The sequence below is a fragment of the Lissotriton vulgaris genome, chromosome 2_1, assembly GCF_964263255.1.
Source record: "Lissotriton vulgaris chromosome 2_1, aLisVul1.2, whole genome shotgun sequence".
NCBI classification, from domain to species: domain Eukaryota; kingdom Metazoa; phylum Chordata; class Amphibia; order Caudata; family Salamandridae; genus Lissotriton; species Lissotriton vulgaris.
Window position 1 is genome coordinate 1,707,054,732 of NC_141687.1, and position 18,642 is coordinate 1,707,073,373.

At 42.0% G+C, this 18,642-nt stretch overlaps 1 protein-coding gene across 2 annotated transcripts in view; it reads left to right on the plus strand.

The window, feature by feature from the left end:
* The window catches only part of PKP3 (plakophilin 3), a 166,376-nt gene that overhangs the window by 93,209 nt on the left and 54,525 nt on the right, over positions 1-18,642 (plus strand). For both annotated transcript variants that reach the window (XM_086957694.1, XM_086957695.1), the window contains exon 6: positions 6,003-6,207. In XM_086957694.1, coding sequence (XP_086813820.1) covers positions 6,003-6,207 — 205 coding nt within the window. The remainder of the gene's footprint in view (positions 1-6,002; positions 6,208-18,642) is intronic.

The following is an 18,642-nucleotide window of genomic DNA, read 5'->3' on the forward strand; positions in this document are numbered from 1 at the left end:
CAGTGTATAAAGATCTGTGCCTATTGGGTTGGCACACAGAATTTTAGTGTATAAAGAAAGGGACCTGTAGGACACACGCACAGTACTATATTGTATAAGAACCTAAAGGACTGGCACTCCGAACTTCTGTGCATGATCTGGGTTTGAAGGACTAAAACCAGTTATTTCAGTACAGAAGCCCCTTCATGTATCTTCAGGACAGTACTTCTGCATATAATACCCTGAGCCTGTAGGACTACCACACAACACTTTTATGCTTAAAAGCAAACAGTACTTCAATACAAAAGGATCCAATCACAAGGCTTTCACAAAGTTCTTCTGTGTATAAGGATCTGAATCTGCAGAACTGCCTCATGGTACAAAACATAGGGCCAGATGTACCTAGGTAATCGCTTGTGATTACCAAACAGCAAACTTTTGCGATTTGCTGTTTATAATCGCAAACACCCATGTACAAATGTGTGGTTTATAGCAATTCCCAGTGGGTCGCAAATAGACCTACCTGATGAATATCAGGACCACATATACGTAGCAAGGCACATGTCTGTGATTGCTTTCAAATAAAGCAATCTTTTTTGTTAATGCAACCCGTTTTCTTTAAGGAAAACAGAATGCGTTTCAAAAAGAAAAATGAAAAGTTTTCTTTTCATTTTTTAAGAGTAGGCAGCTGTCCGTGGGACCACGGCCTGCTCTTAAAACATTTTTAACAAGCATTCACAAAGGGGAAGGGGTCCTTTGGTGACCCCTTCCCATTTGCAAATGGGTTACCACCTACTTGAGATAGGTGGTAAAATGAGAATGTTCTTCAACCGCTTTTCGGTCGCAAAACATTCATACATACCACTGCGATTCGGTATTAGGAATGGACGCCCTAAATACCCCCCTTTCTAATATCGAATCCCAAACCCTATGTGCAATTCGGTAACCTATTAGCACAAATTTACAAATAGCAATTTGTGCATTTCAAAAAGCCTTTTTTGCGTTTGCAAAAAGGCTGATTCTGTGAATCGGTCCATTTGTGAACATAAAACCGCTTTGTACATCTGGCCCATAGTTCTTCTGTGCATAGTGGCCAGAGATTGCAGGGCTGTTTAACTTTGCTTCATTGCATAAAGGCTTTAGTCTCAGGACTCATACACATCACGCTAGTTCATAAGAGAATTTGCTTCCATGACAGGTAAATTGTACTTCAGTACGTAGGGCGGTGAGCATACAAGACTGGCTTATAATCAGTTACGCTACTGCATACGACCTGAAACATGGAGGACTGTTCAAAGTTTGAAATGAATTTCTACTTGTTTTAAGGTTTATCAACGGGCCATGCTAAATATTCAAACTTTAAAAATAACATAGACAAAACCAGTAGTACAATTAGTAATCCGAACATTTGCAAAACTACTATATAATTTAAATTGCCACTCAAAGTCTTATTTAAACACTTTCTTAGCTAGATTCTGATGCAGTTTGTTTGATTAGCAAATGGTGAATGGAATGTTTGAATATAACCCACAGAATGGATGATTCCAGATAGATTAAATTTAACACAGATCGCCTTTGCACTAATGAACACGTCTCGTTACTTTAGGCACCCATCAAACATTCCCAGGTCTGTTCTAGTGGCAACATGTTGTGTCAAAAGTGAAAGGCGATGAATTGTCTTTTGTACATTCTATTTCTTAGAAATCATATGGAGAGACAGTTGGCAGCTCCTGGCCATTACACCAGCATGGTTCTTCAAGTATATCCCATTCTCGGTCCCAATTGCACTTTGGTGTCAAAGGAGGCTGTCGGCCTCCTTTTCCTCACCTTGGATGCTAGCACGGTTCCTAGGAATGCATCCCATGCTCTTCACTGAGCTCAGACAGTCTGGGTTCCTATGTCACAGGAGGCTGAAAAGTACTCGAATGTTTGTGTTACATTAAAGAGATCCCCCAGGTTATATGCATTTTCCCCCCTGCGAGTATAACATTACCATTAATTAGCAGAGCACCATAGTTTACCCGAACACGTGCATTTATTGTTGTCCTTAGAAATGTTTACATTATTGTTGGGTTATACATTAATGAACATGTCTTTGGATAGTGCAGATGCAGTGCTTGCTATTCATAAGTAAGTGTTCCACAAACATCTGCCTTAAAGTATTTAAACCTCGCACAGATTAACTACAAAGGCGCCTCTTACTGTGTGTTTACTGGGTACTACAGGTGTACGAAGCAACATGTCTTGACCAACTCAACTGTGTTAATAGAATGGGGCCTTCATCAGAACAGGGAGGCTGCACAATTTGGAAAAAGATGTGAAAAACACATGCGAATGTTTGTCAGTGCTCAGTCGTGCTAGTCATTAGATTGTACTATTTTTAATTGAAACTCAACGTGGTGAGGCAGAGTTACTCTGCTGGTGTGATTGCGAAGGAAGGCAGGTTGCATCAACTGGTTAGGCTGTGGCATAAAAGGGGAGTTAACTCCCTTCGTAAGCATAAATCATTAAAAATTCCATGATTCACTGAAATTTCAGCCTCACTCCAGACTGGGCAAAGCGCAATGGCCTGCACAGCTTTCCATTGTGGCTAAAACCACTGAGCCCATGTGATCTCACGATGGGATAACTGACATAATATCGATGTCATAAATATCGATGTAGCAAAATATTGATTAAAAATATAGAATACCAAAATATCGACTTCCTATCTCCAAACAGGTAAGTACAAAAATATCAAATCAAAAATATCGATGTAAAAATATAGTTAGTCAAAATATTGAATCTTTAAAATATCTTAAAAGTAATGTAAAAGTTACGAAATAATAAATATAATTAACTTAAACATACTTAAAATACTTAAATAACCATAAAATTAATAAATAATTAATTTAAGTTACAAATAAATAAACATACAAATACATTTTTAACACGCACACACATATATATATATATATATATATATATATATATATGTGTGTATATATATATAATATATATATATATATATATATATATATATATATATATATATATATATATATATATATATATATATATATATATATATATATATATAAACATAATATTAATAAAAATATATATACTATATTTTTACCATAGGATAGCAGGAGAGTAACATTTACTATTACCACTCCAGTAAATACAACAGTAGAGAAAGCATTGGATAGCGTAGGGGTAAAAATTACTATTCCCTCTACAGAGAGTGCAACAGTAGAGAAAGCGTTGGATAGCGGGAGGGTAAAAATTACTATTCCCACTCCAGAGAGTGCAACAGTAGGGAAAGTGTTAGATAGCGGGAGAGTTAAAATTACTATTCCCACTCCAAAGAGTGCAACAGTAGGGAAAGCGTTGGATAGCGTAGGGGTAAAAATTACTATTCCAACTGAAGAGAGTGCAACAGTAGGGAAATCGTTAGATAGCGGGAGGGTTAAACTTACTATTCCCACTCCAGAGAGTGCAACAGTAGGGAAAGTGTTGGATAGCGTAGGGGTAACAATTACTATTCCCACTCCAGTGAGTGCAACAGTAGGGAAAGCGTTGGATAGCGTAGGGGTAAAAATTACTATTCCCACTCCAGTGAGTGCAACAGTAGGGAAAGCGTTGGATAACGTAGGGGTAAAAATTACTATTCCCACTCCAGAGTGTGCAACAGTAGGGAAAGTAAATACTTCATATATGAATAAAAATAAATTAAATATTAATACCAAATACAAATTAATTAAAAGGAATTCACAATTTTATATAATATAATAATTAATCAATTAAAAAAACAAAAACAAATATTACAAATAATTACCTATTAATACGAATTATTTACAAATTAACAATTAATTAATTAACAATTAAAAAATTATTAAAAATTACAACAAAACAAATAAATAAATAACAATATTTAATGAATTACAATTAAATTACTTCCCACCCTGTTCCCCTATAAACCCACAACCTGCTACAGAAAATAAATTAATAACATTAACATAATTATCAATTAAACTATTAATTAAAATGAATTACCAATTATATTTTAATTAATTACCAATTAAAAAATTTAATATCAATTAATTCCAAATAAATACCAATAAATAAATTTTAAAATGTAATTAATTATAATTAACTTACTTCCCACCCTATTCTCCTATAAACCCACAACCCGCTACAGAAAATACATTAATAAAATGTACATAATTATCAATTAATCTATTAATTAAAATTAAGGCTGCCTGCTTTCCGTATTTACGGATTTTTGAAAGATAAATACAGACAGAAAACTATCTGTTTTCTGTCTGCATTTATTTTTAAAAATGGATAAATACAGAAACTCTGCTTTTTTTCAGTGACTCTTTGTGCTGTCTTTCCTGAATTTAGCCCAACAGCTGAGCAGATGGACAGTGTGGGAAATTGAAAAACAGGATGACATTTCTTTGAATAACTGAATTTGTCAACTAACATTTATGGTTTAATGCTAAAATTTGCCGGTGAATGGACTGTTCTGTAATATTTGTCAACTTAAATATCTAATACATGACTGACATCAAAGTATGACTGTGCGTCTATCATTTAAATAAATATGGAAATGTACAGTTTTACAACTAAATGTATACGCAAAACACAAAATAAATATGGATAAATACAGAAAACATGGCCCAAAAATAAATATGGATTAATACAGACGGAAATGTTAAAAAAATAAATACCATAAAACCGGGAGCCCTAATTAATATTAATTACCAATTATATTTAAATTAATTACCAATTAACAATTTAAATATCAATTAATTCAAAATAAATACTAATACATATATTTAAAATTGTAATTAATTATATTTAAATTACTTCCCACCCTATTCCCCTATAAACCCACAACCTGCTACAGAAAATACATTAATAAAATTAACATAATTATAAATTCATCAATTAAATAAAATAATTACCAATTATGTTTGAATTAATTACCAATTAGTTATTGAGTAACAATTAATTCAAAATAAATACCAATAAATAAATTAACATATTAAATTATAATTAAATTACTTCCCACCCTTTTCCCCTATAAACCCACAACCCGCTACAGAAATATATTACACAAAAATTAAATACCATAAAATTAATTAATTAAAATAGATTATAAAATAAATATACACTTTTCACACATATACTAACATAAAAAATCTTTTAAAAATTAATATTAACTTACTTACCTCAAATTCGATATTTTTGTTGTCTATATTCTGTCCATTGTATATTTTTGTTTTCTATATTCTGTCTATTCGATATTTTGTCCATTCTATATTTTTGATTCGATATTAATGCTATTCTATTCAATATTTTTGTAGTCTATATTCTGTCCATTCGATATTGTGTCCATTCTAGATTTTTAACTCGATATTAATGCAACTCGATATTAAAAACTCGATATTTTGAGTGTATACCCTTACGATTCACGTCTTGACAAACCTAGTGCAAGGCAGGAGTGTGTTTGGCCCTTACGAAGGTTACTGTACAACATATTGATTTATATGCTATGACCATGTATATTTTCATTAAAGAACTGCATGTAGCTACCCACACTATGAGCAGTGACACAGTGGGCATCGTATTTTCCTGTCACAAGGACATACTAAGACCCCAAGGTTGAGTCCATGTACTTCATGGCACAGATTGCCCTTTTCACAAACCTGTGCCCAAATATGACTGAGCGCCTGTTTCAACCACCCAGGATCTACTAATATATAAACACTATGGGATGATGAAAAGGTGAAATCGGCATCAGAAAGGGGGCTGAAATTGGGGAGAATGGAGGTCTTTAGAGCAGGGCATTACCCGTGTAGCACAGTATTCGACAGAGACAGAGGTGTTGTGATTAAAGACAGCAGAGAATGACACTGACTCTGAAGGTGCAGGAGGATGCTACCAGATGTTGATGATCACAGATGTTGAGCAAGTAGGAATGGCCTTAGAAGCTGAGCACAGTAGCTCACTCTGTATTCTTCGTCTTCTAGGCGCGCAGCATGCAGGCCATCCCCAGGCTGGTGAAGCTCTTCAATCACAGTAACCAGGAGGTGCAGCGTCACGCCACGGGTGCCATGCGCAACCTGATCTACGACAACAATGAAAACAAGAAATCCCTGGTGGAAGAGAATGGTATATACGAGCTGATGATGACGTTGAAGGAGCAAGATGACGAACTGCGCAAAAACGCCACAGGTAAGGGCTTGGAATTTGAGCGCTTGGCCTTTATAGCTTAAACATTTTATATATGTCCAGAGCAACATACATACTTCGAGTATGTGAGAGGGAGTCCACAGAGGATTGGTGGGAGTCACATTTTAGAGAGGGCAGGTGGGACAGTGGCTAGAGGTATAATAGGTGCTACAGCTCAGAGCGATGAGATGGGCATTGGAAAGACAAGGGGGCATATCAACAAGGGGCGACGATAATATTATCACCGCTTTAGAGCCCGTTTTCAGGTGAAAAGCGGCAATAATATTATCGCATTATTTGCAAGGACACGCTAGTGCGTGTTTCCTTGATTCAGCTCCCGTTTTGTTCACGCCTCGCTGTTCATCTCTAATGAGATGCAAAGGAGGCGTGCCTGACAAGGCACCATGGGAAAATATCGCTACCCAAGCTTCACGATATCATCAACGAGGGGTAGCGGTATTTTAAATCCTGTTAACTATGCCTTAACGCAGGAATTTAACATCTGTTAAATTCCTGACTAAGGCATAGCTAACATAGGAGTTGGATTAGGGTGATACAACCATATGGTCGTATCACCAAGGCTATCTCCATTTTGGGTGCAACATCGCTGGTTTTCCAGTGATGCTAGGCCATTTCTCTGGAATATTATTGCCCCGGAGTAACGCGTTGTTGATAAAGCGCTAACCGGGCGATAAATTCCAGCGATAGACGGCAATAAATATAAAAGCTCTAAGCGCGCTTTATGATATTTATCGCCGTCTGTTGCTGATATGCCCCCCAGGTAGTAGCGGACCAGGGAAGCTCCATAAGTGTGAGATTCGGGTCAGGAGTTAGAGAGCCCTACTTTACATAGGAAGCAGATAGGTAGGGGGGTGTTTCTGGTGAGAGCTGGAGGGCAAGCAATAGTCTGTGCGACATGGATGGTGGCCTAACTGAGATTTTGACAGAGCAGCGGATTGGGAGTCAAGGAAGCTTGAGCAGATGATGAGTGCAGTACCCTGGCTAAGAACAGGATACCAGGTTTTAGTGAGGCACACTGGGAAAGGGTTGGTGGCAGTGCTTAATTTGAGCTGGTGGCTTCCGGTGCTCACCACCAGTACTTAATTGTCAACACGGGAACTTATGACAGCCAGCTATATTGTAGCGCTATTTGCCACATTTAGTGATGAACACAACAGCTGTTTACTAATTCCATATACATTAAAAATGACTACTACCTGCCACCCACATCTACAAAAATAGCTTGGTTTGCATGTATTGGACATTTTTAATGTATAAAAAGTCTAAATTGAAATTGGCTGTGCAATGTGTTGTGCAAGCTACTGTGGTCTCCTGACAAGGCCCTGGCACTTATTTCCTTACAAATTAAGTACCGGGTGCCCTCATTGATGATGGGAGAGGCCTGATATGTTGTTGAGAGGCGGGCTTGTGTCATATGGCTGGCTCTAAAAGCTGCATCTCCGAGTGAGCGCAACCTGGAGTGTAAAAGATGAGACACGTTTGAGAAAGTGTGCCATGTGTCATTCCCCTCTTCCCATCCATTCAGTGTTTCCATTGCTGCCCAAGGAAGGGCACCTCTCAAGAAGGCAGGGCACCACAGGTTGCCAGTTCAATCCCACCTTTTTGACGAGACCCTTTATGCACAAAAGATTTAAAGTGGCCTCATGCCAAGGGCGAGACAGTCAATCAATTCTGTCTTATCAGATTATGTTGACGTTTTAATTATGAATGCACAATTTGCAAAATTCCCAAATTTTGCATTGGGCAAAATTAATATTTCTCCAAATCTCACATTATGTGAATTGTGTCACTTTTTAATACCCGAATACGTACCTTGCGCAAAAAGAGTCTTAAGAGGTACTAACAGGAGACTGGTTAGCAGAGAAAACGTCCTTTTTTATGCAAGATGCAAACGAGTTAAAAAACAAAGTGATACAAGATACAGGCAAATCACCTTTCATTGCTAAACCCTAATTTGGTGAATTAGTCATTGAATTTTGTGAGAGCAATCTACGCAATTTTGCACACCCCTGCTTTTTAGCTGGTAGCACGTTATATTCAAGGAGTGTTTAACTTTACTTTTACAGTTCTATTTATTTCCTCAATCCCTGCATTCAAGCACAGTTTTCAAGAAAATGTCAAGACTGACTCAAGGTGCCCCGTGACGGTGGGGGGTCGGGGGCGGAAGCTGCAGCTATGTCACGGAGTTGTCTCTGCTGTGCTGTTTACAATAAGCCGTCTCTTCTTCGAGAAACGTGGACAGGAAGTGACCCTGGTGGCACGTGCAGCGGAATGTGCCAGTGAAAGCAGTTTCTGGGGAGAGGCTCCTCTCCACGTTTTTCCCACCCACAAGCACCTGGGCCAGCGCTACCAAAAGCCAGGAGCAGAGGTTTTCACACTGTGGGGCTGAAATGGAGAGATGCCAATGGGGTCGAGGCTCTAGCCCAGAGGAACACAATGTTTTGCTGGGGAATACTAACAAACTTCACACTGATAAACAGTGCTGTGACGTGGTGAAAGAAAACAGAACGAACAGAAGCAAGAAGTAATGGGCGAGCATAATGTATTTTGGATGTTGCATTCTGGCTTGGAGTTGGTGTCAAGGGGGCCTCAGAATAACTCCCAGCTCCTCGCCCTCTCCATTCTGACGAAGGGTCACATTGTATTCATTTTTAGGACGACAGGTCTGCCAAAAGTATGTTAGCAATCATGTAGTGGAGTGGTGTGGCTCACTGGTTAGAGGCGGCAGACCCGGAAGCAGAGGTAGGCCCGGGACCAGGGTTTGATTCCCGACACGGCAGGGTCTTGGGCCATGGTCAGCAGACTCGATAATTCTCGCCTCGGTGCCTACTCCAACCATGGGCCCCACTCAGCAACTCTGGGCAATAGCTTGCTTAATCTCTACTAACGGCCCCATCTGCGCCGGGGATGCTTGTCTTTACCTTGGAGATGCCCAGGAGGGACCATCTCACAGGGAAAGCCAGGATGGGTTCCCCAGCGGTATACAGTCCCAGGATGCCCCTTTGCTGGGGCAGCTGTGCGCTTTACAAGTATACGACATTTAACATTTATTCGACTGTGTGTTTAAAAGGGGTAATTGCAATTTTTGAAATTGTAAACATGTTCCTGGCTGACATGTATCCTCATTTCCCATGCAGGCCCTTCGCCTCCTGTTGCTGTATTTTTACCCAACAGTGCTCTGCATTTTGGGACTTGTAGTTTTGTTTTAAACGTTGTAATTATAGGTTCACAACACCAGCGTGCAAGGCGCTTTTGGCTAAAGAGCCAGGACTGACCGAGGGGCGTCTCCGTCTAGCTGGCAATTGTTCTCGTTGTGACAGTGTGATCTAAAACTTTAAATGCAAAGACAAACATTAATTGTCAATTTTTCTTTGTTGCCCTCTAAAGGCCCTCACGCGTTTTGGCTTCTTTCACTATGGTGTATTTTTAATGTCATATAAGTAGATACATATTTAAGGACTGTTAAAATGCTTCTCTCCTCGCTTGGTTGAGTGGTTTGACCCCCTCCCCTTTGGTTCTCTCTTCCTTTTCTTTCTCCTTTTCTATTGTTTAATGTGAGCTATGTGCCCCTAGTGTCGCTCAATTTGATCTAATAGGTTGTTTAGTGCATGAGCAGATGTGCAGGCTATCCTTCCGGTTGCATTATATAAATCAACTAATGATGTTGGCTGGGGAAAACCTCCATAAGACCGTAGTGATGTCTAATGCCTCCTCTGTGTCTTTCTCGAACCCTGAGAGAAGTTATGTAATCGTGACAGGATCAGTATCATATTGTCGCTTCCCACTTTAATTCCTTTCTCTTCCCTGATTGTGTGGACTAGGGTATAAAGGAACTAAGGGGCTTATTATCAAGGAACGGCGTTAAAATTATCGCCACATTATCGGCAGAAAACTTCAGCTAAAGCGGCGATAATGGGCTTGATAATATGACCTTGAGAATTCCAATAGAAGTCCATGTTCTGGTGTGAACATGGGCTTTTATTGGAATTCTCAAGGGCATATTATCAAGCCCATCATCGCCGCTTTAGCGGCAGTTTTCTGCCGCTAAAGCGGCAATAATTTTAACACCGTTCCTTGATAATAAGCCCCTAACTCCTTTATTTCCGTTTTATTTGTAATGCTCTGACACGCAAATTGAGTGACAATGTTCTTTTTATATCTTTTTGGTGGGGTACATAAGCTTCACTTGTGTGTTACATTTTCAATAAAAAGATTTGAAACAAAATGCTTCTCTACCTCCCAATCGTACTAGAAATGTGTGGCTTGCTTGCTACTTGTATTTATTGTGATACCTGAAAAACACTACGGAGTATCCTTTTAGTCTGTATTAGATTGTGTCCTCTCATAACATACTAAAATTCTTTCATTTTCTCGCAATATTTTATAGAACAAATATGAGAAAATATGTTTATTCCCGGATTCCTGGTGTAATGATTTTATGCATGGGAGGCGTGGGATGAAAATGTGTGAAGATGTACATGATTAAGGAGGAGCCTTTGTTGTGACTCTTCCTCACAGATAAACAAGCATTTACAATGCAATGGTCTCGGCATTATTAAAGGTAGAGCTATTGGCATTGCTCATGACATTTTTTTTCTTTTTAAAAAAACCCCATAAATAAATGTTATTGTCATTTACAATGGCAATAGGTGAGCATTAGAGAGTAGTAGAGAGTATTCGCGGACATAGAGTCACACACACAGACAGAGCCGCGCACACACACACAGACCGAGCCGGGCACACACACACAGACAGAGGCGCGCACACACACACACACACACACAGACAGAGCCGCGCGCACACACACACACAGAGCCGCACACACACACACAGACAGAGCCGCGCACACACACATACAGACAGAGCCACGCACACACCCACACAGACAGAGCCACGCACACAGACAGAGCCACGCACACACACACTCAGACAGAGCCACGCACACACACAGCCACTCATTGGTGAACGCTCTGTTGACAAAAACAACACTACTAAAGGACTGGAGGATTAGACTAAAAGAAGACGTCATGAAAGGATATGTAGATGTGCTGAACAACCAGCTTAAACCTCCCACGCACTTGATTCTAAAATATGCTCAGGGAAAACAAAGTCTTTTAGAGATTGTAGCTGACCTGGTTAGCTAATATAAGAACTGGAATTGACTGTCAGCCACCCTGCTGTCTAAAAAAAGTTTCTGGCCATCTGAAGTGAGCATCGGCAAGCACCATGTTCATGATCCACAGCTAGAAATATGTTCATGGAATATACATCGACTTGTGCAAAAACTTGAAGATCCAAATATCATGGAATACTAGAGCAGTTTTGATATTTTAATTCTTCAGGAAACTTGGGCACAAGCAACTGCTCCGTTGACGGGCTACACTGAGCCCCAAAACCAGCAATGAATGTCTGCCGCTTTTTATGCCCAATGAGTGGCTTAACAATTTATATCTCAATATCTCTGCAGGACATGATTGAGGAGATCTTGAAGGAATCAGGGGGTCAAGCATTGAAACTCAGCATGCAATTCTTCGAGGATAATGACAATCTCCTGATCAAAAAGGTTTGGATGAATCCTAATGCAACAGAGAAGAGGGCCAAGCTAAAAAAGTTAGCGAATATCAGATCGGATCTAAAAATGAAATAAATGGAAAGAAAAGAGAAAGTGGGAAGAAAGAAAACGGGAGCAAGAAAGACAAACAAAAAAAGAGGTCGACGATCACGTGCCGTGACTTGCAAGGATGCTCTTGGGGTCAAAGGTGATGTCACGGACTTTCGCTTTAGAGCAAATAAATTGTAAAGACTGAGGAATCACAGAATTCGGCCAATTCAATACACACACAGTATGCAATCTTTGTTGCTTGCAGCACAAGGTAACTCTCACTCGCGAATCGAAGCACTTCGATAGGGACCTTCAGAAGAGGACAAGCGTGAAGAAACCATGACACGGGTACGGACTGAGTGGCTTATGGTAACCAATCGAGCCAAAGAAACTTCGCGTCGGGACCAAGTAGTAGTTTAATCACATCGACTGAGCTTTTTGGCCGTCTACTCACAAACACCGATGAAAGGGTACACTCGGGTGCGTATCAGACCGTGGCGTCAGCTAAAGAACAATCACAGTCAGTAAAGAGTCAACATCTCTGCACTCTCGCTAGGTAGACCGCCTGATCTGTCGTGCAAAAGCTAAAATAAAGCGACAAAGTCATGTGCACTGTATGGGGCCTCACAACAAATGAACAACTGTTAACAGTTCCCTTGGCCAATCAGGTAAGCAACTGTGCATTGGTGTGTCTCCTCAGCCAATAAAACGTCTGACATGGAGACCACAAGCCAATCCTATGAACGTGATTCCCCTAAGCTAATACAAGATCGTTACACTTATCCACAACATTGTTGAGTATGTATCCACTTATCTGATTGGTGGCGAGCCCTTTCGGTTCAGCAATTCCTGACCCGGTTCGCCATAATTACGGGACTTAAGACGTCCGTTAAAGGAGTCGTTTTTGGCAACGGATTTTGGTCTCATATAACCGACTGTCCAGGGAAACTTTGCACAGGGGTCACCCTAAGCCTAGATGGGTGAGTGAGTGTTTGCGGAAATTGCGAAGGGCTCGAGGGTATAACTATGCGGTCCCGCCCCTCTACTCACACATTCGTACCACAACTGTCCCACGCACACACCTGCTGCCTCACGTACACTTCTCATACCTTTCTTGTGTCATTTCCGCTTCTTCTTCCTGACGCTCATTGTTTGCCTCAGGTAACAACCACCCTGCCTAATGCAGCACCATTGAAACACTTTAAGTAAAAATAAAATATTCACCTGGCAATCGTTCTCGCACTAACACCGCACATTAGCCTGGCCCAGCAGCAGTGGAGTGAGTCAGCCGCTCCCGCGAAAACAAGAAAACAAGAAAAAAACGAGCAGCAGTGTAGTGAGTCAGCCGCTCCCGCCTCGCCTCGCCTGCCTGCGTCTCTCCTTTTCCTCTTCACCCAGTGTGCCTGCTCCCTGCCTGAACATCCTGGCAGCGCCCTGCAGGGAGGCGTCCTCGTTTGATCCTGCTTGAGCCGGAGGCTGAAAACAAGAAAAAAACAAAAATGGCATCCGCAAGCATTCGAAAATTTCGGATTCGGGGGCGTGTTTTGGCATTCTGAGTGACGGGTAACGTCACAGTGGAAAGAACGCAAAAAAACACGCCCCCGAATCGGAAAGAGACGGGGCTTTATTGGAGTGACGCCTGTCTCCTCCAATGGCTGTTCTCCGTTTAGGAAGCCAGCCAATGGAGGAGAGAGGAGGAGAGAGGCGGGTTCAAGCCCCCATACCCCAAATCATTAAATCTCCTCCCGGAGACTGCGCAAGCGCAGCCTTTCGATTCTCGACCTAAAAAGGGCCACTGCATATCCTTTCGGAGGCAGTGTTTGCATTTCATGCCTCTGCCTGTCAACTTCCCCGTCCTTGCCTCTCACATAGAGCTGGGGTCTTACTCCTGGCCTGGCCATGTGGGGCTGCTGTTGCCAAGGTCAGAGCTTCTTAGATGGGAGAGCAGAAAGCCAGAAGATAAGGAGCAACTGGGAAGTGGGGTTAACTCTTCCTACTATGGGAGGGATGAGAGATGTAGACCAAGGACTTTGATGGAAAAAAGGTAGGAGCAGAGAAGTCCCCCGAAAGCAGTCCCACTATGAAGCATTATGGTCCAATCTTGCTCCATATTGCCTGGACACCATGTTTCCACTTCCGGGCTTTTCTGTTATTTATCATGGTAATCACCTGTCTAAGGCTAGTTGGTTCCAGAAAAGTAATTTGTGGCCAGAAGTACAAAAAACCTTTGGTTGCCAAATGCGGGTTTAGGCTGGTGGCTGAATGAAATGATCTAATGGATCAAGCGCAGAGATCGAAGTTTAACTCCCAGGTTACAAGTTCAAACACCAGCGAGTCCATTCAGTCTTTCTTCCTTCTGAGGTCGATAAAATGAGCACTCTATGGCCACGATAAACATCTGTTTACTGCCAATAGCACCAAGACGCACTTTTAGATGAATGTGCTCTCTACAAATACGCCTGTTCTCGTAATCATAGTAGGTTACATGGAGCAAGGTGGAAAGCCATGGGTGGTACGGCTCCTCCACCCTCCAGAATACACGCACTCCCTAAGAGAGGCGAGTGCTTGCGGAGCATAAGACCCACCCACTCCCATCTTGTATATGATTGGCTTCTGTCTTGGGGAGGGTCAGATAATATAGGCCTGCTCCACAGGCATTGTTGTGATGCAGCCATGCAGCCTTCTGGTCAAAGGCCTCTGGTTAATCTCAGACGGGCTGTACCAAGTGATAACATGCAGACTGATTAAACTCAGAATAGTGGTAGAACTGAGATGCAACTAATGCCCATTGGTAACAAATAAAAAAATAACAAAATAATGAAATAATAATCCACATTTGTAAAGCACACAATCACCCGTAAGGGTCTCTAGGCGCTGGGGGCCGTCGGGAAGATTAAGCAAGCTATTGCCCAGAGTCACATGGTGCTGGGCTAATCTGCCACCGGTGCTGGGGATCGAACCGTGATCTCCAGATTCGGGAGTCAGTCGCCCTGGCCGCGGCGCCACACCTCTTCCCAGAAATAATACTATCCCAGAATGGGTCAATAATGTCGCATAATTTGGCTTTTCTTGCCACATAATTTGCTCAACTCTGCCACATAATTTAGTCCTCCCCTGACGCAGAATTCCAGTGGCCACGTTCTTTAGGGCAATCAAGCAGGTCACTCACTGTGGGCTGTTTTTTAGGGCTGTTGTGGGCCTGTTTTATGATCTTCTGGGCCAGCTTTTATTGTTAATTTCCCTGATGTAATATATAAATCCACGCAGCTTTCCATAGATTGCAAAACACATATACAGCATGCCTTTACAAGTTCAGAGTTGCCCCAAATTGCAACTATGACCCACTTTTTGGGGGTTTCTAATACACTTATGGCAGCCACTTGTATTTTGGTGCTGGGCCTATTTTCTGTCCCAACCCGACCCTGCTTGGAAACGTGGGGTCTCTAGTGGTGCAGCATGCTGTGAAGTGGGCGGACATTGAGCCCAGCAGTCATTCCTGCCCGTCAGTGTCTTTGGATATATTTCCCCAAAGTACTGCAGAAAGGTGAGGAAGATTCTCCATGCCAAATGATTTGCGTATAGACTTTTGCTTGCACACACAAGCAGTGCTCGATTACCAGCTCGCACTTTGCGTATGTCTGCTTTCATGGAGAAGTGGGTTTGTGTTTTTTCACTGAATGCTTTCTGTGTTCGATTATCTCTGTTTCCATGTAAGAAAAGTCAAATTTCACACTTTCTCTTTGGATTAATTTAGAACGAGCCCCTCCTACTCTTTAAGGAAAATCCCTCCAGAGGAAGTGTGGACCAGAAAATGACTGAGTGAGTTTGTGAGTGAGTGAGATGGTGGGTGAGCTGGTAGCTCGTGAATGAGTCTACACTACTCTCTGTTGGAGATATTTTGGTTCAGAGCCCTCGGACTGGCCGGGTATAGAAGACAAGACCCCCAAAGATTTTTGTTGTATAGTTTCCTATAAATATTTTTGTTCAGAGGCATTCGGACTGGCCCGGTATAGAAGACAAGACTCCTATAGATATTTTTTTGCATATTGCCCCAGAGATATTTCGGTGAACATTATTAGATGTGTGTGTTTACTGAGATTTGTGAATGATTGTGTCAAGTGTGCGGATCCCTTTAGATTCTAGGCGAACAGAGCTCTATAGTTGTTTCTTTGTTCAGGGGACCAGTGGATTGTAGTTACTTTGGTGTACAGAGCCCAATAGATGCGTTGGTGTAGACAGCCTTTTAGATATATAGGTACGTGTGTGTGTTTTGTCCATTTTTTCCATGGCTGCATGGTGTACAGGGCCCTGCAGGCTGAGGAGCCCTATAAATATGTGCTTGTGTGCTTTAGAGGTACAGAGCCCTGTAGATACTTGGGTGCCGGGTTCCCTATAGATGCTCTGGTGTTCAGAGCTCAGTAGTACTCGTACACATATTCCGTGTAGGCTGACCTGATGATTGTTTCGTGTAGTGTACTGTGCATCTTTAGAATGATGCTTAGGTGTACCGAGCCTTGCTGGTGTATTTATTTATTTATTTATTTATGCATTTTTATATAGCGCGGACTTTACCCGAAGGCGTCAGAGCGCTTCACATTAGGAACAGAAATGAAACATAATGAGAAACATTACAAAAGAGCAGATTACTAAAACATACGTTACTTACATAAGGTAATAGTGACAATTGTGAGCAAACAAAAAAACATGAGGTAGTAAAAATTGTGAGCAACCAAAAATACATGAGGTAATAAAGGTAATAATGACAATTGTGAGCAAACAAAATACTTGAGGTAGTAAAAATTGTGAGCAACCAAAAATACATGAGGTAGTAAAGGTAATAGTGACAATTGTGAGCAAACAAAATACTTGAGGTAGTAAAAATTGTGAACAACCAAAAATACATGAGGTAGTCAAAAGTGCACAAGAGGAAAAGTGACAAGTGTGCAGTTATAAGAGAAAACAGAGTATAATTTGAGGTATAATACTGCAATAAGTGCTGGCACAAGAACAGGCGTTACGTAGGCAAGGTGGCCCTTGTGCAAGTATCAAAGGTAAAAACATGTGAGAGGTAGCAACCGTGTGTTACATGGGCAAAGTGTAGTGTGCATGTTACAAAAGGGCACCGAACACAAGTACATGGAGAATACTGCAAAAAGGCAGACACTTACACCACAGGAAAACACTGGGAAGGCACTCCCATGGTCATGGAAAGTAGAAAATATCAGTAGTGGGGAGTCTTCCTCCAAATAGCAAGAGGACGTGAATTACTTTTGGAGGTGTCTCTGGAGGAGGAGAACTTTGAGGTCCCTTTTGAAGGCCTGGGAGGAGGCGGTGGTCCGGAGCTCAGGCGGAAACGAGTTCCAGATTCTCACTGCGTTGCCTGAAAAGGATTGGGCCATTGTTCTTTCCTTCTTGAAAGTGGGAGGTTCAAGCAGTAGATTCTCGGCATTGCGTGAAGGTCTAGAGCCTCCAGAGAGTGTATGGGTGTACAGATCTCTTTGGAAGGTCATGGGCACAGAAGGCGGAAATATTTTATTATTCTCGGCGAGTCTGGAATTCTTAGACTCAGACTGTGAGAACAACCACCGCCGAGGCAGCATCTGTGATTCATTGGACAGTGTCTGGCATGACGCCCTACTACTGGCTGGGGGAGTCTTATCAGCAGACCTTGGAACAGTGATAGAGATGGGGGGCGAGGGGGGCAGGCAGCTGCTGAGGAAGGCCGAAGAAGGAGGCGAACAATGGTGGAAAGAGCTAAGAGGGACAAGAGACAGATGAGTGGAGAGAGAAATAGAGCAAATGGAGAAGAAAACAGTAAATGAGAGGAATAGATGGAGGAATTTATATAGATCGGTGTTTCTGAAGGAGGAGAGAAAGGATAGATGGGGGAGATTTAAAAAAACAGCAGAGAGGCGAGAGTGAAGAAAAGTGCATGGGAGATGGAGGAAAGGGGAAGACCTGTTGAAGAGCGGGAGGCAGTGGAGGTTTGCAAGACTCGAAGGCCTTCGGTGGGGGAGGGAGACACATGAACTGAGAGAAATGAAGACGGAAGGTAGGCAGAATGGGGAGAGGGCCGGGGAAAGGTGGAAGTTATGGAGCAGACAGAATGGAGGCAAGAGATAGAGCATGAGAGGAAATTAAGTAAAGGGGCTCGACGAACTAGGCCTCAAGTAAATAAATGAGGAGGCGCTGCAGGAAGGAGGCTCAAAGTGAGGTAGAGGAGATTGTGGGAGCAGCTGCCTGATGCTCACTCTGGCTTGACTTCACCTCCTGCAAATGACCTTTCAGGTTTTTGAGGCATTCTTTTTGGGACCGGGAGTTGGACTGAATCCACAGACACCCCTGTGCGTTGCGGCCGCACCACGCAGAAAACCAGAGGCATTCACAAACCCCGACATTCATCCCAACAGGCTCAAGTGCCCGAAAACTTAAAATCCACCCAGCCTGGACGTGTAGCGCCAAGTACGCCCGCTTACAGCTCTTTTACTTTGGAATTTCCGCACGTTTATCCTCCTTTGTTTGTGATTCAGGCTATTCCCGAGTTTCTGACCTCCTTCCCGCCGCGCCACCACTGAACACAAGCACCCACTTAGCCCTGAATTGAACATCCGTTCGTCAGAAGCATTCAGGTTCCCTTACGAGGGCTGCACACCACGCCACTGTAGCCCGGGGATTTGAGAATGGCACGTATCTAGTACATGCCCGACAGACGCTCACCTGCAGGAAACCACAACAGGTACCAAAATAATAAGGTATTTACGTACCCAGCAACAGAGCGCGTCTCATCATATATCACCTGAGGTAATGGCAGAGGG